Raw genomic sequence first — 24,732 nt, 5'->3', positions numbered from 1 at the left:
GTACAGTAAGTCTATGCAAGCTCCTACTTGAGCAGAGCACTGAGGAGTGCTCCCTCTCCCATATGCTCATTGCATTTATTTATTTTTTTTAAAGAACACTCACAATTCCGTAACACTGTTCTGTGAGGAAAGTGTGTTTTTGTGTTGCGAAGAATCAACACCTTTGCCCCTACCCTATTAACTCACTACACCAAAGGTGCAAGTTGACTACCAGTTACATCTGCTACCCAAGTGTTCAAAAGCTCATGCTAAACCTGCCCTCAACAGCTTGGTATGCACTGCCTGTGCCAGGATGCTCACGTATTTGCAGCCAACCTGCCACTTCCATACTGGTGGTAGTGTTTCCCTTTTGGCCTCACAACCTGTTACACATAACAAAAAAACTATCTGACAAAGCCCATCTTAATATGCTTCCTCCAATTCTTCAGCCCACTAAAAGATGTGCTGTGGTCACCTTAAACCCACACAGCTGTTATATCTTTTCTTACCGTATCTTGGGAATGAGAGACATAAAGGCTAGACAGGGTCCCTGACAGTCAAACCACCATTAACCTCAGAGTGCTTTGTGATCCAAATTGGACAGCAAGAAACATCCCCAGGTTGTCAGGTTCTTATATATGTGATAAAAACATTTACCTTCCTCTGCTCTTAAGGTTAGGGAAACATGATCTGCCAATTCATATGTAAATGATGGGGGGGGGGGAAGGTATTTTCTGTGTCAGGGAAAGGACAGAAAAGACTGGGTTTGTGCAACCCCTGCCTACCTGATCAACTTGGGGAAACACATTTAATTATTTTCAATGCATCTGTAACACCAAAAATCTGTGTAGTGGGACATAACTATGGACCTGTCTGCACTGGAAATGACTAAAAGCCTTTGTTCCAAATTCTCCAACACAAAAAGGTTGTCCAGTGAACAAGAGCAATCCAGTTACTGATGCCCAAAAACTACTTGTACTTACTTCCACATCAAAGAAAAGCAGCTCTCATGGCTGAACTGTTAGCAGGAACACCTACTCCAGGAAAACAGCTTCCACCTCTAAGGGCACGATGCTCTTACAATTTCTTCACCATCTGTTTCATGTTCTATTTTCATTGCTTGATACTGGTTTAGCAAGCCCTAAACTTGCTCTTGAGCATGCCGGTCAGTAAATAACAACAGCAGCTGTTTACTTGCTGCATCAACCCCTCTTTTCCTCAAATGCCTCAGTTAAATTATGTTTCTGCAAACCAAGCACCTCCACTGGAACCACCAAGACTCCCAGAGGACCATTCACCATGAGTCTACAAGCAGGAGCAGCAGGGAGACAGAAGAGCTGGAGGAAAAAACTCACTGTGGAGCACAGCAGGGGAACTGGTATTCCAGAGCACACTATAGCAATCATCCATGAAGCTGTGATCAGAAAGCGTGCAGATGCTCTGTTCAGCTCTTCATGTCTTTTTGCTAAAACAGCCACATACTTGCAGGGCACCATCACTCAGTGAAAATGCCAGTGAATTCTTGAGGAAAGAGCTCAAATAGTGTTGTCATCAGCTGTTTACTGGTAAGCTTCCTACTATAAAACAAACCCTTAACAACAGAGCAATCTTCCCTGTAACCCAACCTTTGTATGGTTGGGTTAAAAAATAACCCATTTTTGTATGATACAGTACAATTAAAAATCCCACAAGACAATCCACTCCGTACTCAAAAATATCAGCATACTTACCAAAGCTTTTGTGTTCAGCCTTCCATGAACTAAAAGCCCAGGTCTGACAGGAGAGACTGGATTACATACAGGCCTACCCATATTTAAAAAATATATACACTGTACATGAGACACAGCTGGCCTTTAACAGAGACTGGACATTGTAAAAAACAAAGTTACAAGTATTATGTTTAATTCTACACTTAATTCTCTGCCAACAATACAGAAGGGAAGTGAGATGAAGGCAGATTTCACCATCTGATTTGCAGTCTAACAAGTTACTGAAATACATTTTGAAGGATTTCTTTTTTAAAAGTCTGCATTTCTGTGAGGGTCAGAGATGGGACAAACCATTATGATCAGCTCACATGCAACTTCACCACCAATTTCCACTAATGCTTTCACAGTTGGGTAATACAGCAGTCATGTAACTCAAACTCTTGCTCTTCTGGGCAAAGAGGGTTGGACTTGACATGAAAATACTATGCAGCTAACAGTGGATTCAACTAATCCAACAGCACATGTTCTATGATGTGGCTTCTGTTTCTACACCCCCAGATACAAAAACTCTAAACCTTAATCCATGGGTCAGTAAAAACACAAATACCATAGACCAAAGTGCTATACAGTTATGTCGACTATGACATTCTATACCTGTTTCAAAGAAATGGCTTATAAATGACCCGATTTATACATATCGACAAGTTCATTGTACCCAGAAGTTTCCTAACGTTCTTTTATTAAAAACAAAAGAGCCAAAGATTGCCCTGATGCTCTTCATTGTTATAAAGCAGACTCTGAAGTATTAAGCGGACTACGTATGAGCAAAGAACTCCAACTGATGCAGAATTTAAAACTAGGTTTACAATTTCCTATTTTATTGGCATGGATGTATTTCTAAACTTAAAAACCCTTCTGGCAAGTTATCTCAATTTCTTATGACAAAATTTCTCACAACACACAAATATTTACAACATATACATATTTTTTCAGTCTTTTACAACTGGTTCTTAAAAGACAAACAATTTATAGGTTACCACAGAACAAAAGCTGTGACTTAGTTGTTTTTAATTTCATAAAACTATCATAAGTTAAAGTGAATAGATTTTCTTTAAATTCCTTGTAGCATTTTACAAGTGCAACAGAAAAATATGAAGAATCAATTTAGGATAGCTGCAGTTCATTGGATAAATGTTGCCTGTTGTAATCACATTATTTCACAGCAAATTCTTGAAAAAATAAGCACCAATCATTCTTGCAAAGAACAATTTTATCTAAAAGTATTGAAAAGTGTTAAATACAGGGTGTTTAATTTACATAACAAGCAATAAATACACCATATCCAAACTTTTAATCTGCATACTGCTACCCTTGTACATATAATGTACTAAAAAGTCAGCAAATTGTCAACACCTTTTCATGGGTTTTTTTTCTCTTTTTTTAAAGAAATCAATTTGACTTCCAACCAACAGTTTGCTACTATAACAAAGGCCACAAACAGTACGTCTGGGACAGCATACAGTGTTAAAACTGACGAACTCCAAGGGAGGGGAAAAAAAACATCTAGCAAATAAATCAAAAAAGCTGTAGATCATTGCTGGTGATATTAACATATACTAGAAAACCTTAATATGCTGCTACTATGATTTTTAAAATTGTTTAGTCAAATATCATAAGAGCAAACTAATGCTCTTACTGAAAAAATAATTATGTAGCCACACTGTATTCTCATTGTCCTGCATGGAAAGATTTGATGCAATTTCATAACTTTGCTTGAGCCTTTATTTTACAACAGAGCATTACCTCTAACTCAGAATTGCACATAAGAAGGCTATTAAAAAGTACAATAAAAATCTGCACAAATCAGACTTAAGAAGAGTCAGTATGCTGTACACTTTCTACAATATTATGTTGATAGGTGAATAAACAATAAAGAAGTGCTGCCACTAAGTCTTTCAGAAAGTTCTTCAGTTGAGGAATAATAAAATGGAATTTTTGTTGGTTTTTGTTGTTGTTGTGGGGTGGGTTTTTTTCGTTTTTTAATTATTTTTTTTTAAAAATTACATCCAGGTCAGTTTAAGACCTATAAGCTTATGCATTGAGCCTTAAAGACTGATCTTCTCTCCTCCTGGAAGAAATATCAATATCTATTGAATCCTTGCCAACAATAAGCCTTAATCTCTTTGCTGGAGGAAGAGGAATAAAGTCATCAAATTCATCATCATAGTCATCTTCCTCTTCGTCGTCCTCTTCTGATGAAGATTCATCTGCTGTTTCCTCTTCATAGTGACCATAATCATCTACTTCCATTCTTGACTCCAAAAGGGAGAGAGTTTCACTACAACACACACCATTTTCATGAAGGTCATCAGGGTACATCCCTCTGTTTTCCTCCTCTCGTTTAAGCTGTATTTTTAATTTTGTTGAACTATTGCCTGATCCTGAGTTAAACCCATTATTTAGCTTTGCTACATATAAATTATTATCTTTTTCATGGTCTTTACTTAATTTGATACTTATTTTCGAAGAATTCATTCCATCACTTTCTTGGTCATTTGCCTTGCTACTACTATCATGGCGTCTACGAAGAGTCAGTTTAGGGATCCCAGAGCTATTTTCAAGGATAAGTTGTGCATCATACCTTGTGATTCGTCTTTTCTTTTTACTTTTTGCAGTTCTAAAGCTGTCTTTTGCTTTTAAATTGTCAGATGTTACAACAGAGCAGCCACCAGATCCAGGGATACAGTCTTTATAGCCAACAGGCATGTCCACCACATTATTCCTCTCTCCAAGTTCTGAATGAGAACTAATCAAATCGGGTACTTCATCTTTCACAGGTGTATTGTGCGTAGTATTAGTTTCTTCTGTTTTTGCAGATGGTTTCATGAGTTTTCCTTGTCGAGATTTCTTTTTTGACATGCCTGCATCATTTTTCTGGCACCTAATCTCCCCTTTAGGCGATGGTCCATGAGCCACGTCATTTTCATTTATCACATGAGACTGCTGCTCTAAAATGTCCAATTGCGCTCCAGTCAAATCATTCTTATAGCTATCCAACGTATTTGGTTCAAGCTTTATGTCAGAGGTCTCCTTTAAATTCATCCGTGTTCTCATTGACCTCCTTGTTATGTATGTGCAGGGTGGTGTACCACCATGCTCATGAGCACCTTTCACAGAATTCAGTTTGTGTTCTCTTGCTGCATGCCTTGTTAAGCATCCACTAGAGACTGAAACCTTGACTGGTCCCTCCAGTTCTTTATCTTTTTTAATGGGCAAGTTTTTATACAAAACTACTTTAGGCTCTTTGAGAACTAAATTTCCCATTTCGAGCTTTCTAGAAGCATTCTTTTGCTCTGGCCTTTTGCACTGATTTCTCAACTTTATCTTTGAAAGTAAAGGCTTTGCAGGCTTTTTCAGTCTCTTTGGTACCCTGGAATTATTTATATGAGTTAGTTTAGATGAGGTAGAATTTGATGATGCTGGAATTCTCGATATAGCCTGTCTTGTTAATGTTCTGTTTTTGCTGTTCTTTTTTACGCCAATTGAAGATTTTCTGTTAGCTACAAAAGAAAAAAGTGGTTTTGTTATGACACTGCTTTATCCTGAGTTTCTCACTCCCAAATACTCTATTTATTTATTTTAAACACTTCATCAAAACCTGTGAAACAGGCTAGACAGTACACAGTAAAGAGTGAGACTGCTTAACTTGCAACTCAGACATGAAAGGAATTGTCAAACAAGTCAAGAGCACACCTAAATCCCAGGTACACTTCCCTCACTGCCCCCAATATAGCAAGTTTCGTTTTTCTGAATTTCTTCTTCTACCGATTTTTTTTAAAAATCCATCCCACATTATGCAGTTTTCACTGTGTATTATTCCAGCAAAATCTGAGGATCAGCATGTTCTAGCATTAATCCCAAAATTTTTTCCTACAAGGGGAGGAAAAAAACCCAAAAACCTTAACTACTGTCATTGTTTCAGTTTCAGGTATCCAGTTGTCTGTCACCTACTGTGGTAAGCAAAGGAGTGTCTGCCCAAGCAAAACTGCAACTCTAGAGCTTTGTAATTAGAGATCATAAGAGGGTTTTGGGAAGGGTTTTGGGTTTTTTTTTCTTTTTTTTTTCCCCTCCTTTTTTTAAAAAAAGTATCACAGCAGCAGACAGGAGCCAGATGGAACCATAATATTTTATGTGGCTCCAAACCTGTTTGCTAGTTAAGTCAAAGTTTAAGTTATTTATATTTTGACTATACTGGGAGGGGGGGAGGGGAATAGGGAAGGGGGGAAAGGGGAGGGAAGTAAATAAATGATACTCACTACTCCATGAAGAGAAGTCTCTCAAGAGCATCACAAACAAAAATCCCTTCCAATTTCTTCTGAGATTACTAACTGTGCACTTTCACTTCAGAATAGGTACCTGAACTATCAGTCCTGGATGTGGAGAGGGAATAGCTGCCCAATTTAAAGGATCTCTAAAGGAAATGACTATTTGTTTAATAATCTCTACTAAGAGTATTTATTTAAAAACGTTTTTCCTACAAAATGTAGATAACTCAAACTATGTAAGTTCTTTCCTAAACCATACTACTGCATGTGATAGTTTACTGTATTTTGAAATACACAGATTGTTGACAGAACTTTAACTGACATGTTTAGAAATATGACACTAACTATTTGCTTTTGATATAAATAAAACAAAACAAGAACATACCACCTATTGATCTTGAAACACTTAAGGAAAACTGTGAATTTGCTTTTTAAATTGCCTTTAGATTCCTGAATAAATTACAGTTCTAAAGACCAGTTTCTGAGATCTGAACAATAAGAGAGGAATTCCATCACAGTGAAAGTTTTTCATGTTTTTATGAAACCTTTAATCCTGCACTTGGAAACTTTTCCCCTTACTTACTTGCATTAGCTTTTTCCTGAGTGGTATCAGCATCAGTGTTAGAGCTGACGGACTGGCTGTCTGAATTTTTACTGCTGTCACCCAATTTTTTAAGTCTGTTCAATCGTTTATCTGTTTCTCTCAGTCCATATTTACTATTAATCACAGGAGTAGGTGCTGGCAATCCCACTCTTGATTTAAAAGCACCAGTTCCACGTCTACAAAGAAAAATGAGGACACAATGTATTAACTATTAATATAAACATATAACTTTGTTTCATATACAATAGTTTGAATCCCAGGTATATTTGGATAAACAATACCAATAACCACTGAATTTATTAGCATTCTATGAGCTGTTTTAATAAGATATCTATATACTTATTTAATAAGATGTGCAGAAAAACCTTCCATTCATTTCTTGCAAGAACAAAAATTGCAAAAGTATGTTTCCCTTGCTTTATGTCTATTTTAGTATCATTTCATAGTCAAATTATACAGGTGAAAAATGAAATATGGTAGTTCAAAATACTATATATTATCTTAGATAACAACTTAATTTTTCCTAATCACATCAGGCTAATTAAAAATGCCAGCTTCAGTTACAATGCCTGTTACTGTATCAGCAAGAGTTGAAAAAGTAATAAAATTATCACATAGTTCTGTGTTCCTTCATAACTGAAAGACTCCAGAATGTCTTTACCATGAAAATGAAACAGCTGAACAAACCTGGAACTTTTTTTTTCTTTTTCTTTTAAGGTAATCACAGAAAAGAATGAAGATTAAGAATTCCTGTACTTGCACTTCAACCACTACTACTAGGATTCCTTTGATACTCTTTAATAATCCAGTACGCTTGCACTTTGCAGAATTACTGAAGACAATTTCAGTTTGGATTCCAGTCTGTTGTACTGGAAGAAAATCTACAAAACTTAACCAAAAGTGCACTAAAAAGATCAGACAGGATCTCAAGCTCCACAAGGTTAATTATTATGCAGACACAATACTTGTTCTCAAATTAACTGGTATTTGTTTGATATGGAACATTTCTTTCAGTATTATTCTGAATTCTGCAAATTACAGGCAGCTTAAGATACTAGACTGAACTTGGCACAAGAAACAGCTAATTCAGGTCAGAAAGTAATGGTGCTATGAACAACCACAACTGTCTTCTGACACGTCGTCTTTGGTGCCCAGTTGTCTCAGCCTGCATGAACAGCAGGCTCACCTAAAAAACAGTACATGCACACATGTAAAGATATGTAAATTTTCTTGGTGATGATTTTTGGAGGGTTGAAAAAAAAAATTGTACAGTGCCAACCTTCCCACAGCTCCCAAACGTACCTCACATATTCTTAAAAGTCTAGCATTTTAACATTACAAATGAACACAATCTACAGCATAGTCAAAATTGAGTCACTTAAAGATTTTTTTTTTTTTTGTGGTGTACATAGCGACAGTTGCCTCATCAGTGTTGGTAAGGACTCGTTTTTCCTTGCTCAACTCCCCTAAATTCAAATCTCTCATATGTAATCACTATAACACAGCCTTGTGACTAAAAAGCAGATTCCTAATGTTAGAATTACCCAAACATTAGCTTTAATTAGCTTTTTTGGTAGCATTTTCATGTACTTAGAATATGAAAATGACAAGTTAGTAAAAATGTTCAGACACATAAACTTTGTTTGTCCTGAAAGAGAAAGTATGTCTGCATTACATTAAAATCAACAATCAAAGGAACTTGAGCAAAAAGAAACACACCAATCCAAGTAACAAGGAAAGAATAATCATGGTGCCCATTTATTCAATACCAGGACTGAAGTACATTTTTACTAGCAGCTCTCCAGATGAAGTCTGAGACTGTACCCTTCACTTGTGATGATCTACCAACATCATCTGAGCTTGGAGGTCCACACCAGAAGGTTCTCCCTTGAATTGCAAGAACTGTTAGTGACATAACTAGCTACTAAAATTAAGGTAGGATTATTGAACTATTTAAATGTAAGTGCACTAAGCTATTTCTCAATATGATTAATATTTTGTCCTTTATAGGGCTTTTTTCTCTCTACAGTTAGATCAAACGGTAACAGAACTGTTGCAGTTTCTGTGTATTTCCTCTTGGAACCAGGTGAAAATCTCACAAATGATGTTGAGCCTCCATGCTCACAGTACAGCAAAAACCAACTATGAAATTCTTTCAACTGATTTTGTGAAGAAACTAGGTTGAGACAGCACAGGTAAAAGACAAATATAACAACTTTGCTGCTATTGTGTGATGGACAGAGATAGGCAAGCACTGTCTAAATCAGTAGATCTTTACAAATACACAAACCCCCAAGTTCTAATAACATAGGATGGAAACTACCTTGCCCATTCCCAGCAGAAGAGAACTTCAGGTCAATGAAATTTGCTTTTTCTAGTGCAAAAAAGAGCAAAAGTTGGGACTTGCTAATAGTCTTGTAGCAGCTATGACTGCTTTTCCTTCCAATTCTAGTTTATTCAGTACAAACATTTTTCAGGCTCTACACTTCTTTTTTTGCTATTCTCATTTTGGGCTATCTCCAGAACAGAGAATCAAAAGAAAAACAGAATGCAAGAGCTCTCAGGAAACATAAGCATTCAGTAACAACATAAAAAGATCATTAGAACAAATAGATAGGAAGCAATTATAATGCATCCAAAAGTCTGAGTTATAATCAAGGACTTTCAGTTTCACAAAATATACCTTGAATATGCCCAATTCCATCTGAAACTTATTTACATCAAGGCATACCTTTCACAGGTGTAACATTCGCAGTATTCATTATTTTCTCCAAAAAACCCATCTCCATAGTAACAAGAGATTTCTTCTCCAGGTTCAATATCTCTTAGGGCTTTCACACATGCTGTATCTCTGCCCGTTGATACAAACTGGGGAAGGAGACAACAGGAAGGCGGGGGGCAGGGTTAATGATTATGTTTGAACAGTATCTGAACAAGAGGGGGGAAAAAAAAAAAGTAAAACAGCTGGGGAGGAAAAGGTGCAGGGACAAAGGAAAAAAAAAAAAATGTGGGGTGCTTTATTTATTTACTTTTAATTTCTTGCTTACCTTACAGTTAGGTCTGCAATCTGAAAAAGGTCCAAAAGATAAAGTCAATTAACTGTTGATAAGACCTGAAACATGAATAGTTGTAGATATCTAAAGTAAGGATTCACTCTGACTTCAGTAACTGTAGAATCTCAACTAAATACTGGGAGTTATGTTAGTATTGCACAAAGCTATACATCAAAAGATATCTATTTTGATATAGATTTCTGAGCTCTTCCCTATGCTATCACAGATGTTCAGTTTCCCTCCTCTTCAAGGTAATAGGATTTATCTTAAATCCTACCTGCTTTTCCTTCAGCATACAAAGGCAACAGAATCAGTTAAGCTTCTGTGCAAAAGGTTAAAGAGGGCATAAGAAGTTCACCTAAGAAATACGTTACCGTTGACTAAGTTCACAAAGAATTCAAGGTAACCCAATTTATACTTCACTAATTTAGTTGCCAGTTCCAATATCTCTGTGAAGGAACAAGGCATCACTTCCTAGAGCCTTCTATGCGTTTCCCAGTTCACAGTTGATCAGCTCTGGTCTGGGAAAATCCCAACAGGATTTTGTCCTACAGTAATCCAGTATGCCAGATTCAGACATTTTCTCTAAGGTCCGGTGCTGTTCAGCTCACATATAACACCACTTCCAAGTAGAACTGTTTATGTACTTCAACATGCTTCCTATACTTACTACTCACCATGATTGATAAATGCAGCAGGACCAAGCCACAGCTGTGCACAGTTTTTCCGTGTGGAATACATGACACTGAAGTCATTTTCCCCATGTCTGAGCAGCATATTTTCTTCCATTTCTGATAGTTCAGCAATACAGCCCACAAGTAATTCAATTTTATCATTTCGTTTCCTTAGTGTAAAGAGAATAGCAGAAATAAGAATACATATGCCAAAATTACAAAGTAATTTCACAAAAAGAAAAGTTGTCAATAACAAGAAGTGTTTTTTAAACCACTTTTCAACCCCTATAAACATCACGTTTTAAGTTAGAGACAGGATATTAGGCTATATAGACTTTTTATCAGACATGAAATAAATGTCTTTATGCTACTATATAGAATCAATTACATAAATTCTGACAAACATTACCACTATTGTTTCTAAAAATTTCCTGAGACTGCAAGCAAGAAATTCCAAGAGTTGATTATTTCAGCTTCTACAGTTGTTAAAACCAAAAGCAAGACTTTTTTCATTTGTGCACACTCCCTCCCCATCCGCACTTAAGATATTTTGACTTCCTCCAGCTGCTCATTTGCATTTCCTATACTTCTTCCTTTGGCAAGGAAAACACTGCAGAGTGAAGATGCTTACAACTCCACGGCTTCTTAAAAAAGGCCCAGTATTGACTCAAAAAGGCCATAATTCACACAAGATGTTTTCCTCTCGTATGAGTAGTTCTTCAGCATCAAGCTAGTCCTTGAAAAAGACCATTGTGGGGAGGGGCTCCAACAAAACCAAGCAAAATTATGATGCCTTCATGTACAGACAGCCAGTCTGTCATCATAAATACAGCGTATCAGAGGCACTGAATACTCAGCCTAGGAAGAAGCACACCATTTCCATTATCTTGCAAGGGCATTGTTTCCACTGCTCTTTATCGTGGCCATTCCAAATTTTGGCCAGATTACTCTGACACAGATGAATATGGAGATACTAAATATACATGAAGGACACAAACTGGAAACCAAGCCTTTTAAGTGCAAAATTCTACTTATAGAGTTCCGAGAACTATCAGTTTTGAATCTGAATGGTTTTCCATATATTGGCAAGGTTAAGAAGCAGCCCTTTCTCACTCGCTCTCTCTCAGGTCACTGAAGATTTTGAGCATGAAAAGTTAATTCCTTTTCAACGCACATAAATACAAAGCTTCCACCCCAAAGAATCAGCCAATGGGAGGATTCAAACTGAAAAAAAAAACCAGCCCAAAAAATAATGATTATACATGATTGTGAACTTCCAGCTACAGTCATGAAGAGCTAGAAACTGACCTCAGCCTTCTTAATGCTTACTCTCCCACACGTTGAGGCTGCAGCCCCAGACTAACAGCATGCTTACTTGGTACACTGTCAGTGTAATGTCTAGCCACTCAATCCTAGCTCACACATAATAGCGTATCATCATCTCACATGCGCTGTTATGAGTACATACTGTCACAAAGCAAAACAAATATAAATTAGGAGGACGGAAGGGGAAAATTTACTTTAAAATCTGAATTAATCCAGGGATCTGCTGGTGCTGCCATGGACATGCTTATAATGAAGCTGAGAAGTGCCAAAATGAGATGGGGAAAATACTCTGGGGTTCCAACTTTGTGTTTCCAGGAGAGATTTATCTTGCACAATCAAAATATGCAAATAACACCCCTCAGTTTCACAAACGTAAAAACTCATTTCCCCCACAATTATTTGTTGTGTAACAAATCCAGCATAACATGAGTCTTGACATGGTCATGTTTCTCACGGGAGGCCAACAACTCATGACTAGAAGAAAATAATTATCTGGCTGAAAACAAGATACTGAAGACTGTATGGCTATGTCCAAATACATAACGGAATGTCTTACAGATGCATGTATTATGTGGTAAGTACTTCGCAAAAAAACAGACACAAAATTTAGTTTGTAAGTAAAACCAGAAAACTTTGTATTTTACCGGTTGCAGTTTTAATTCTAAATCATACTTTTTAATATATTTTTTTAGCATCTTTCAAAATAATTGACAGAAATAGAATGCAACAGTAAACTATATTCCTTACCATTCTTTCGTTGCAACAATTTTGGCTCCATTTTGCTCAGAAGAATACCGATTACAAGGCAGTATCTCAAACCCACTGTCAGTTGCAAACATTCGTAAATAAATAAATACCTGCAATGAAAGAAAACAGTACTTTTCTGTTACAATCAAAACAAAAGCAGTGAGGAACTTTACATAAAAATAATGAAAGTCAGTGAACTGCACAAAAAAAACCACACAAAAAAATGAATACCGCAATGGGATGTTGTTTGCTGAAATACATTTCTGATTACAAATTTTACCTAGAAACATTATGTTAATCTTATTTCTTCAAAGTGACTTGCAGCAATCCCCACATGGGTTAATGTGACTATCCAAAGATTTTTAAAAAATTAAAGACACCTTGAATGGTATAAAATTGGGTCAACCTAAGAAAAAAATTATCCATTTTCATTAAGTCACTGAGTAGTTGCACTCAAGAATTCTTCTCAGATCTTTAAGAACCACCAAGACCTAACAATCTACAGGATCCAATTTTTTCTTTCCAGTTCTATAAAAGATACTACTTCCATGACTAGTCTAGATACTGAATTCAGGGATTGCTGGATCAAATTTTTTTTAATTAAAGTGCAGCTGTATTACATAAAAAACACTTTGTGAAAGCAGAATTTGCTGACTACTTTTTTCTATACTACTAGATTTAGTGCACTTTAAAGTAGGCCAAATTCCTTTTGGTTGTATCTGAAAACAATGCATTCACTCTTGAAGGAGTTAGTATTTTTTTTACTTTAAAAAACAAACCCATGATTTCCTTGCAACTTTGAGAGTCAACAATGTTATGCTGTTATGCTACATACAAAATGGATCCGGGGTATGGGAAGCGGAAAAAGAGGAATAGCACTCCCACATAAAGTCCCTATACCCAAAACAACTGAGGTATTTTGAGGTAGCAAGGCCTCTCCCTTTTCCTTTACCTTTCTTTGTCACACCATTTGATTTACAATAGCTGTAAGTGAAAAAAATACCCCACCCTACATAGAACAAACAAAAAAAGGCAGCGGATGGGGAAGGGAACCCTTCTGAAGAGGCCCTCAGAACTGTTGCCTCCTGGACATAGCTCTTCTCTCTTCTGCTTATGACTTAAGCCAACAGCAAAGGAAGCAGATGTGTCTTCCTGTCTACATGTCTATTAAATAAAAGGCAATGGTAAGGTAAGTCAAAAAAAAGCAGTGGGGGGAAGCTAGCTGGGTTTTAAAAAACAAAGGAATTGCTGTCAAAAAGCAACCAAATAACATGTAACAGAGCAGTAGATTACTTTCCTTTATTACTGCTACATTCCTAAGAATTTTTTACATTTTCTTAGACTTTCAACCATCTGAAAAAGCGCATTAATTACAAATACACCTACATGTTCCTTGAACAACCTTTCCTGCATTTTGTTCTTGTTAAGAAAATAGTGCCGGGCCCAGTCACCTGACGTCAAGGACTTGAAGGCTTTTTCTAAGTGCTCATCTTTCTTGAAGCGTTCAATCACCTCTTTAAGTTCTTCTTGCCTTCCTTTAATAGGTCGAAATCTGAAATAAAGAATAAGGCTATTCCAGTCCACTGTTGCTCATTCTGAATTATTCCTCACAGTTACTTGCAGCAGTGTTCTTCTGCTGGCCATATAAATATTTAACTCCTAGCATAAAGGAACTGTCCATTATGTATGCAAATCACAGGCCCTCATTTCCTGAGGTAATGGTAGAGGTAAAGCCAAGCATACTACTTGGAACATTAAAACACGCCATTCTGCTGAGAAGTACAATTTATTTATAAAACAAATCTCTGATAACCAATCAAGATTAACCCACACAGAGTAATATTGCACTGTTTTCAACACCTATCATTTGGAACAAAGGACCTAAAGAACTAGCATAATAAAAGTCCTTACTTTCCTAATACGTTTACTATCATTAAAAGTGCATGTACAAAAAAACCCCCAGCAAATAAACCAGATGCTGTAACTTTCCTAGTTAACACTGGTATCAAGGGATCTAGGCAGAGTTCTGGCTTTTGTATCTGGGTTGGGGGTGTGTGTGTGTACACCTGATTTTAAATTTAAGCTTTCTACAATCTCACGTACTACACTAAAATTTTTAAATAGGGAGCAAACAATAAGACCGAATAAGAAATCTCAAAACAGAAAAAATGCGCAACTGTCTTGAAGAGTGATTTCAAATCAACTTTTTCCCAACCCAAAGCTTTATTATATTGACAAATTTACTGTATGGGCATTCATACAAAACACACCTCTTAATGACTACACAAGAAAGATCTATGAATAGTAACACACAGCATAGATACTAAATCTGTGGAGGACTGAAGTTCCACAAGTTAGTGTGATCGTAAGAATTTTTCCCCAAAATATTGGCTACAGGAAACAGGTATCTGAAAATCTAGGTAAAATATGAAAATAAACACCTGTACATTAGCAGAGAATTCTGCCTTCTTCCCAAAGCTTGAGATTTAAGAAAAAAACCCCTATCTTCTGTATCTTCAACAGGAGAAAACTGGTTACAAAGAAAAACCCTAAACCCTATTTGACTGCAAGAAGAAGGAACTCCATTTCTGCACTGCAAAACCATCAAGAGAAAGCAGAACTTAATTAGAGATTATATCAAATCTCCGTAAATTGCCTTCGATTGAGCACATATGCTCTGCTTTGGGGCAGAGGTGGAGTGTATAACACCCCCCAAGGGACTATTCACAAAGAGAAAAATTTTCAAGAAAAAGTTTTCCGTAGCAGCTTTTACAATTCACACCTTTCGCTTGCACAGCATATGACAAAAGTATTAAAAAAGCTAAAAGATTTTGATTAAAACCGTAAGACTAAGTCCCACTACTTGTTGCTTGAAGTGTGTTACCATGCTGATTTTATTTCCTCTTACTTACCAAACGAAGTTTGTATTTGATGACAAAAGTAAACAAGGGGAAATAAATTCTTGAAGTTGGTAGAAGGAAACCTCATCACCTCCCTCACTGATAACCTGTTATTTTAAATTACTGTATCACTTCACTTATCCTCATCTCGTAACGTTGAATGTTGCAAGTAACTTCTTTTCAGATGAACAAATAAGATTTGGTGCTTCTATGCAACTTGTATGAAGGAAACAAAATACCTTAAACATTGTACATCCCAATTTTATTTCACCTTGTAAAATACAAGAGTTTATTCAGAAGTAATAATGATGAGGATTCAATTTCCTTCATTAGAAGTAAAATGCTGTATTTTTGCTCCTGATACAATAAAAGCCTCCTAACAGCAGTATCACTTCAAGCAGCAGTGCAGCTTATCAGAGTTCCATGCTACTGCTTTTACAGATCGTCTCTGCATTCTCCATCTGAAACACTTCCCTGTAATATAATGACTAAGCAATCTTTTATATTTTTTTGAATACGGCAAAATTATCAGCATAAACCTGTGATCTTTCACAGAAGAAAATACAGTAAGTAGTTCTAACAAGACATTAGGCAAGTTTTCTTCTGGCTGGGATAACATCTAACAAGATAGCAAGAGTCAGTCAAGAAACAGATGCCCACTTACAATTGTAGTACATACCGTGCCAGTAAGTTTCAAATAAAGTTCTTTATTAAGGAATACTTATCCCATCTCCCCAAAAAGCTAACTGCCTAAACAGCTGCTGAGACCTCATCATAGAAGAAAACTCCCTTCAGACCACAGATGATTATTATTATCTTTGCTCTGTAGCACAGCGAAGTCTCCCTTGACTTGCCAGTCAGGTACAAGAATATCTCCCAGTTCTCCTAAAAACAAAAAGACTTCTCCTAGATCTGATAATCATAACTTATAGAGCTTCTTCAGACATTACGGGAATTTGACACAATATAGCCTGAACTGAACCTGACTAGTTTCAGCATAGGACTTGCTCTCATTTTCAGTTTCAATCAGAAACAGTTTTCCCAACAAGCACCCAACCGTACGTACATCATGAGGAGCACAAAGCACACCAACATGCACAAACACGACAGATCAGCATTTTGTTTACATCTTTATCTGCAAGCATTACAGGAGGAAAAGCCACAGAGCTGAAGACTGATATTAGCTGTAAGTCATGTCTATTCTTGCTGGGCTCAACGAATGATTGTCCTCTCCCTTACATTTTATGTTATATGTTGAAATGCACCATTTTTTTTTGCTACAGAAGGAAAACACATCACATTCAAAACTGCACCTGAGACAGGCAATGTATGTGCTAACAGACATAATCATACTCGTTTACCATCAAGAAGAAGATTGGTCTAGGCTAGCTAAAGAAAGCAGTATCCCAACTCAACCACCAGCAGGGGAGAAAAAAAAAAAAACAAAACAACCAACCCAGGGCAGATGCTAAGCTTAAACCGTGGCTCACAAGACCTACAGAAAAAGAATCAACACCCTACATTTTCTAGCAATTAGAAGTACATCTTATAGCCCCAAAGTGATACTCACATTTCAGATCTTTCATAACATACCATTCTCAGGGGCTGACTAGATGTCTACCTGACAACTGCCCCAACCCTTTAAAAGTCACCCACATACCTCCATGGATCACATTCACCACGTGCTTCTATGGGTCGTCTCAGGCACTCCACACTGCTGGTGGAATTCCTTTAAATGTCTAGCAGAAACTCATGTAATGTAATTTCTGAGAAGTAGAATAGTTAGTGTATGCTCAGGTCTTGAAAAGGCCAAAAAGAAGACTGGAAACAGGAAGGGGGTGAAGAGATTGTAAAAACCCAAAAACATTAAAAGGTTAGCTGAGCGCCAGGCATTCGAAACAGGAACTGCGTTTTTCGAAGAACACTACACTCAGCACCCAAGGGTTCAAAAATTAATACCTAGGACCTCCTGCAGCACTTCTGTCAAAACATTGTACTGATATTTTTTACATGGTGACAAGAGATAATGAGAAAAGACAAACACGAATCCAAACAAGCAAGATGTGTCCACAAGTACAGGGAAAGATGCTGGAAACCAACATCATGATGTATAGCATTTCACTTCAAGGGTTCACAAATCAACGAAAAGAATGACACTTTGCACCCTGAGCCTGAGTTAGTGAGCTGTTCACAGCTCAACAGCACATGTAAACTGCACTGAGGGCATATAAGTTTTTGCACTAATCCAGAATACTACAATGCAGACTCATGAAAGCTTCGGTACTTTCACAGGTGTATCTCCATATATACTTTAAAAGGTACCTTCTGATTTGAGACACTGAAGCAGCCAATATGTCAAAAAAGCCTAGAAATCAAGTGTTCCTTAAGAATTTGAGGGTCTGCTGATAGACACTTCACCACTTCTAGGAGTATCATGAAATAGCAGTTTATTTGTCTTTCCCAGCACTACCTACCAAAAAGCCAAAAGGTTTTGAGGAACAACCTAAATACTATCATTTTGGTGTTACAGGGCTTCCTCATTTACACACAATGTTAAAAAAAAAAAATCTAAGCATCTGCTGGAAGAGTCTACATAACTGTTTTTGAGCACCACCATGAAGAGAGCCTGAAAAGACCACACAGCTAAATATATGTACATAAACTGAGCCAAAAAAATGGCTTTTAAGTGTCAGTAAAATAGGAGACTAGTTCAAAGAAGAGAAATAGAGAAAGAGCACAAGAAAACCAACAAAACCAACCAGACAACCCAGTCTCTAAACAGAGAGTCAATTAAAGTCAGAATTGTTTATCCAGACTTCTTGTTTGCTCCCATGAACAGCAGCTTTATTCGATGCCACCATGAAAACTGAACAAGACACTCTGGTGTTTGAATCTGCTCACAGGCACAGACTCCTTGAGCCACCCTGCAAACAGCTTCAGGGGTCAGGTCTCACAGAACATGGAGGCTGGTGCAAAACTGTTGTTAAAAGTAAACTAGTAATGAAAAACTCGTCTATCACAGTATCTTTAAAGAAATAATAACAGCCCTTCTTCCTGACAAGCTGCAGAATAGAAACTTTTCACATTTCCCTGCTAAATACTTTCTCTTGTAAACAAGATCCAAAAAGGCTATGGCTATTGCAATTCCAAAATCAGCTAGAAGATGATCTTATCTCAGTCAAGGTCAAACTGAGGTGGTCTCAATAAGGAAGATGTAGGAAAATGGCTTGGGGATACAAAGCTCTTTCCTCTCTCAAGTTTCTCTTACCTCAAGAATACTTAAAGAATCTTGAAACTCCAAGGTATAAAGCCAAAGGTCAGTGAGATGCTTGCCTATAAAGGAAGTTAAAGGAGAATTTCTGGTAAGTTCAGAAGCACAGTACCTTGCTCAGTCTCAGTCACTGAGAGCAGTGAGTTTGAACAAAAAGGATCAATTGATCCTGCAAGAGATCCAGTATGAAACTTCACATACCATACTAGTGCATGATAAAGAGTTGTATTTCTAAACCTATTTCTTAACTTCTGACTAGGGAACATCAAGAATAGTGAATAGCATCCCATTAGCCTCTTCACAATAGGCACTTTGACTGGATGATACTTTTATTTAAGTGGCTGCAGAAAGACAGCAAGTTACTGTTCATCTAATACCAGAGATTCATCACAAAAACTAAAACTGCAGGGCTGTTAAGCATTCAAGACAGCACAACAAGAGTTGAAAACCATCTACTTATTTTAAGTGGAAACAATTTATTTACTTAACATGCATTTTGGCTTTGCCCCCCAACCCTGTAGCTTGAGTATCTTAAAAGCTAGTCATGCTAGCCAGTCCGTATCTTCTACTATGAAGAAAATTAACTCTATCCAAGCCAAAACCAGCACATAAACAAACATGGAGGACACAAAAAAACCCCCAACACTTTCCTTCATAACTATTCTGACACTCCGTACAGTAAATTTAATTTAGCAGTTACCATGGCTACTGGATGCAAGCCACTCCATCTATTTGGAGATAGAATACTTTTTATTGAAGTTAAAAGTGCAACTAGAAAAACTATGTAAGTGTAAGGTGGGGCATATTGATTTGGGCGTCTGTGGTTTGTTCTTTTGAGGAAGGGTGAGGGGGGGGGTTGGTTCTGGTTGTGGTGTTTTTTAAATCCAAAGCATTCAGCAGCCACAAAAAAGTACCAATGTAATCACTGTGTACGATCACACACAGTGAAGGAAGACAACTAGGAGCAAGTTAAAGGACTTTACTGAATTAAGTTATCAACAAAAATTAAAAAAAAAAAAAGGAGAAAGCAGATTTTACACAAAAGTCAAACAAAGTCCTTTTGGAAAGTACACAGACACTGAGGTCTGAAGAACGTAACAGCTTCATTTTGAAACAGGGTGTCACTACGTAAGAGCTGTGTACCTCTAACCCAGTATCTCCATAGCGCCACAACACTGCAGTTGAACTATACAGCCACATAACCTTATTTAGCAGAAGCCACATGACTTGTTCTATCTTCAAACCCCATTCAAGATGAATACAGAGCCCTTTAATTATTATGTTGAAATGAGATAAGGAGCGCAGAAGAGATTCAGCACAGACCCATGAATGCAAGTGACATGGAACTGCTTTGCCTTTTTTGTCTTTATTGCTCAATGGTGACATACCAATGTTGACTGCTCAAAAGTGACACACCCTGTCAAGTTCAGGAATGGTTTACACCAACGCCAAAAATCGCTCTTGGTGCAGTGTTGAGAGAAAGCAGCTTCCCATGCATCATCCCCAAACACTTCATGTTTGCTATGGAAAACATGGAAATTCCTAAAGCGTGGTCCTTTAGCCTCACATTACCAGACAAAACCACCCACACCAGTTTGTAATTTCACTGAAAGCAGCAACATGGAGTTAGGATACACCCCCTAGATTCTCCTAAAACAGACTACAATGCATTTGACTTCCTAAATCACTTGCAAACTTAAAAAGACATTGGAACTGCTCTGCGTATTCCCTAGCATGATGTTTTAGGGAACCAGGAAACAACAGTGACTGGTAACAGCAGCAGTATGATCAGGAGTCTGACTTAAGATTTAAATACTAACAAATCTGTATGCAAGATAGTAAAAGAGTGGATTAAGGCATGCAACTTCAAAATTCAGTACTCAGCCTAGGGAAAAACATCTGAAAATAAGAGGATGGTAAGATAAGCAAGAATTCACTTGGCTTTTTACAAGTGTCAGTTCTCATCTCTAGTGTTAGATAACCTTCAACACAAAAAGTAATAGCTTGCAAAAATCAGTTTTGTCTTTACAAAAAGGACAGGCATGCAAGACTAAGTAAATCTTAAAACAGCTAGGATACCTTTTTTTTTTGTGACAAAGGCTCTGCTATAACAGGATTTGTACAAGAAGCAACAAAACCTCTTAGAACAGCTATACTTGACATGGTAATACTTCCCAAAATATCATAGGGGTTTTTTTTGTTAACTGCTAACCTGCTATTTTGTCAAGATAAGAGCTACCAAATTTGATGAAAGAATGACCACAGGGCCTGTAAGGAGGGCCAGAAGCTCTGAAAACAACCTGCTTTCTCTTGGAAATCCAGGACGATGAAAAAAAGTTACCTTTGGGTAAAGCCACTGAGGACATTTCCAGAAATACATTCATGCTGTTCATCAAATCCCTGGTGAAAAGAAGATATTTCAGAAGAGCACTGGACAAACTCATCAGGGAATCTGACTGCAATCTTTTGAGAACTAGTCTGCAGCTCTTTCAGACATTACTAACTTGACAGCTTACAGACCTAATAGCCCAATTCCCAAGATGGAGGGCATTCAGGAATTGCAGGACGACTTTTTTTTTTTCTGGGGGCCATAAATATAGAAAAGAAAAGTAACAATCATGTTCTTGTCACCACTCTACCATAAGATCACTAATTCAGTATAAAGAAGATGGAAAACAAAGACCTTACAACAATATTCTTGGTATTTTACTAGAATATTATGAGGTTTTTTTCCTCTAATTAATATACTCTGGGCAAAACAAGAGGTCTTTACAAACTCTTCAACTAAAGGAATGAATGAAGTACAGGAAGTGCTTATAGATAAGGCACTTACACACACAAAAATACAGACTTGGCTTCCAGAGGTGAGGTTAAGTACAACTCCAGTAAGTGGTCATCAACTTACGCTGGGCTGCTACTAAGAAAAATACAAGCCTCTTATGTATTTCTAATAGCACAACAGAATGCTGGCACAGTCACTTCCACAGTATGTCTTCAAACAAAGCAGAACAAGGGAACGGGAAATATTTGCTTGCCATCATAAACGGCTGTTTTATTTTAAGCACACCTCAATACACAAACTGTGTAACTAATATGACTTCATCACACTGAAGCAAAGATGCTCAAACATAAGCTGTAAATCTTAATTTCTATTACATCATGTATTTGGGTACTGGCATCTGGTATTTTGAAAACTGTCTAGTCTTTTCACATCTGTTTTTCCCCTGCCTTCCCTCAAAGCCATAGTGCAACAATAAATGTCAGGATCTCTAGAAAGACTACAGCTTACTAGATGGAAGGAAGATGATCTAAGCGACACAGCTACAATAAAAAGAAAATGTCACTGTACCAAAAAGATAAACAAGAACTACGTTGATGCCTTTATTCATTGCAACAATAGAAACTCTCTCAATGGGACATTATTACAGAGGCAAGAAGATGTGTTTCTGGTAGAAGTTGTAAGCCTCACCTAAGTATTTCCCACAGTGCTCCAAGTTTATTAACTATTTTCCTTGAAGGCTGCCTGTATCTGTCCTCCAAGTCTGAGAAAGGAAGAAATACATGATGATAGCCTTTGTATAGTCTTTTGATTCAAATTAGTAATTAAAGAAGTATTTTAGGTGTTGAAGACATATCATCAGAAAACGTTTATGAAAGTAGCTTCTCCAACTATTAAACAATGAATACATTTCCTTAGCAAAAAGCTTAAGAATTAACTACCTGTGCATAACGTGTAGACCACCATCCATGCAACAAAATTAAAAAGTCTTTTGAGCGTATATATTTAGCTTGATTAACTGCTGGAAATACAAAGACACTTTGAACTGAACTGTTAAGAGTATCTAGCTAGGCACTGTTTTGGGCACAATATGCTATTGTAACCAATAGCACGGAAGGAACTGGAACAATTCAATCGTTCGTCTTAAAGACGGATGTTGCACTCTCCAGCAAAAAAGAAAAATCTCTTTGGAGTAACTCTTTACAGTTATTAGGACCACACTGCTGCAATTTCATGTGCAACTCATGCTGTCAGGTTATACCAGCAACCATGTGACATGGTTCATCTAGCACCAATTCATCTAGCAGACATTTTTGAAGCAATCAGCTTGTTACATACATACAAAAAAAATCTACTTAACCGATACTCTGGTTATATGACTGTGCTGTACAGGTAAACTGTTCTTTAGAAGTAGCCACAGCAACAGTTTGAAGAGCTGAGCGGCCTGTTTCCCATGATGCACTGCCTGGAAACCCCAGCTCTTATTATTGTACAATAATACGCACAAGATTCCTGTTCTTAGAAACTTAGCATTTATATACAGCTTCTCCATTAAGTTAGCAATGCAGATCTTGTATGCAAATGAAAGCTTAATATAGATCTATAGAATATACTTATAATCAGTGGTATGTCTGTAATACAGGAAGAAACACACAACAACTAAACCCTAAGACCACATGAATTTAGACCAGAAGTATTCAGATGGGTGCATAACAGTGCAGAAGCATGTGTGGTTCTGGTAAGCAAGTTCCCAGTGTGCACATTAATTTACCTTATACATACAGACATGACTGAGTAGCATTCCTTCAGCATTGGTCTGCAAGAACTTAAGATCAAGTGACACCAACACTGAAGTGCTCAGGAACTGTATCTTTCATGTGAGAAGAAAAAAAAAAAATCACCCAGGCACATGAAATAAACAGGAAAGTCCCCAAACACTAAATTCTGTCTTTGAAATATTTCAAATTACTAACAGTTTAAAACGATTAGTTAACTGTTTACGCTAGGAAACAGTGTCTATTAACAACCTGTTCTGCTGCATAAATAGACACGAGGGCTAGTAAAAAGACCTATGATAGAGTTACAAATGCACACTGCTACAGAGCTCTGAGGTGCAGTCTCACATGCAACACCATTCCAAAGGCGGAAGCTACTCACAAATTGACACTTTTTCAGGCTTTCATAAACATGCAAGAGATTTCCACAGTTTTGCTCAGATTTTATTCTTTTCCAGAAAAATAAAGACAAGTTACCTAGTATTCATTTTGTGTGTCTGAAAACCTAAATAGGGATCAAGAACCAAACTAGTTGCTAGGTCATCGTTTTCACACAGTTCCTTGGCAGACATTCCAGAGGAAGGCACATAACGACTTTGACCCTCAAATCCTGAAGCACCGCTACCTGCAAATAAGAGATCATAAATTAGATACCGTTTAAGGAATGTTACAAAGCCCAGCTACACTCAGGGACAGCCAGACACAGGTTGGAGACAAAAAAAACCCACAACCATGCAATTAAAGAAGATGCTAAAATATCTTAAGAAGCAGAAGCACAGTTAATTTTTCACTCTTGCTTTTGTTCATTTATGTAGCAGCCAATGGAGAAAGTATTTTAGAATATATTTTACAGGTGTCTTTAATTAATTTTGGTTTCCTCCTCTCCTTCCCTCCCCAACTACAAGCATCTTTCCAGACTACACAGTTCAGTCATGCCTGCCTCTAAATTTTCTGGACTATAAATGTGATGAACCAATGAAAATTTCAAACCCTGTTTTCCCAAAATCTGAATAAAGGACTTACCCTGAATTTGTATTTAGTCCTTCATCCGAGATCAATAGCAAAACCAAAAATCCATGCTCCTTAAAACCCTTTCATAATGACTATTGATATATGTGCCTTCATTCAAAATGTTGAGTTCACTAAAAGTTATGCAAGTAATTCAAGTTATGTTATTCAATCACACTAGTTCTCACTTAGGGCAAATCATTAATTTACATCCAGTTATTCTCACTTAACTTTTAAGCTGATTTGAAGAGATTCCTGCAGTGAGTTAACACATCCAACAAATACAAACATAATTAATACTTCTGATGACAGCTACATGCTGAATGCAGACCTCCTTCATGAATTAAAAAAAGACAGAAGCCTGACTTGCAAATTGATCGATGAATCGCATACAGCACTAAGCCGCATAAACATGTACATACATCTACTTGATCTTCTCTCAACTCCATTTTTGCCCGTCTTCGGATTCTCCTTTCCTGCATGCTGCAATTTGGTCTGATTCTGCACATGGTCATTAGACGACTTGCTTCCACTTCTCCTGCCATTCACCACCATGTTCTTGGATTCTCCCAGCCACTTCAT

The 24,732-nt window shown here is 37.2% G+C and overlaps 1 protein-coding gene across 2 annotated transcripts; it reads right to left on the bottom strand.

The window, feature by feature from the left end:
• Positions 1 to 3,737: 3,737 nt before the first annotated feature.
• SUV420H1 (suppressor of variegation 4-20 homolog 1 (Drosophila)) lies at positions 3,738 to 24,732 on the bottom strand. 2 transcript variants are annotated; one of them, XM_010283902.1, is made up of 10 exons: positions 24,573 to 24,732; positions 23,620 to 23,767; positions 13,804 to 13,969; positions 12,418 to 12,527; positions 10,348 to 10,514; positions 9,665 to 9,684; positions 9,349 to 9,485; positions 6,597 to 6,793; positions 5,356 to 5,358; positions 3,738 to 5,248 (listed from the first exon to the last, which is right to left on the bottom strand). In XM_010283902.1, the coding sequence occupies exons 1-10, from the start codon at positions 24,730 to 24,732 to the stop codon at positions 3,780 to 3,782; spliced, it is 2,577 nt and encodes an 858-aa protein (XP_010282204.1). In that variant the 3' UTR covers positions 3,738 to 3,779. The 2 variants fall into 2 exon arrangements, with proteins under 2 accessions (XP_010282204.1, XP_010282205.1); XM_010283903.1 differs by lacking the exon at positions 5,356 to 5,358.

Source organism: Phaethon lepturus, unplaced genomic scaffold (genome assembly GCF_000687285.1).
Source record: "Phaethon lepturus isolate BGI_N335 unplaced genomic scaffold, ASM68728v1 scaffold53613, whole genome shotgun sequence".
Classification (NCBI taxonomy): Eukaryota; Metazoa; Chordata; class Aves; order Phaethontiformes; family Phaethontidae; genus Phaethon; species Phaethon lepturus.
This window is presented reverse-complemented; position numbering and strand designations above follow the sequence as displayed.

Excerpts from the sequence above, each read along its gene's own strand:
- SUV420H1 (XM_010283902.1), bottom strand. The coding sequence starts at position 24,732 with ATGAAGTGGCTGGGAGAATCCAAGAACATGGTGGTGAATGGCAGGAGA. Across the intron at positions 23,768-24,572 it reads TGAGAGAAGATCAAGTAGAT|GTAGCGGTGCTTCAGGATTT; the intron begins GTATGTACATGT and ends TCTTATTTGCAG. Across the intron at positions 12,528-13,803 it reads AAAGGTTGTTCAAGGAACAT|GTATTTATTTATTTACGAAT; the intron begins GTAGGTGTATTT and ends CTTTCATTGCAG.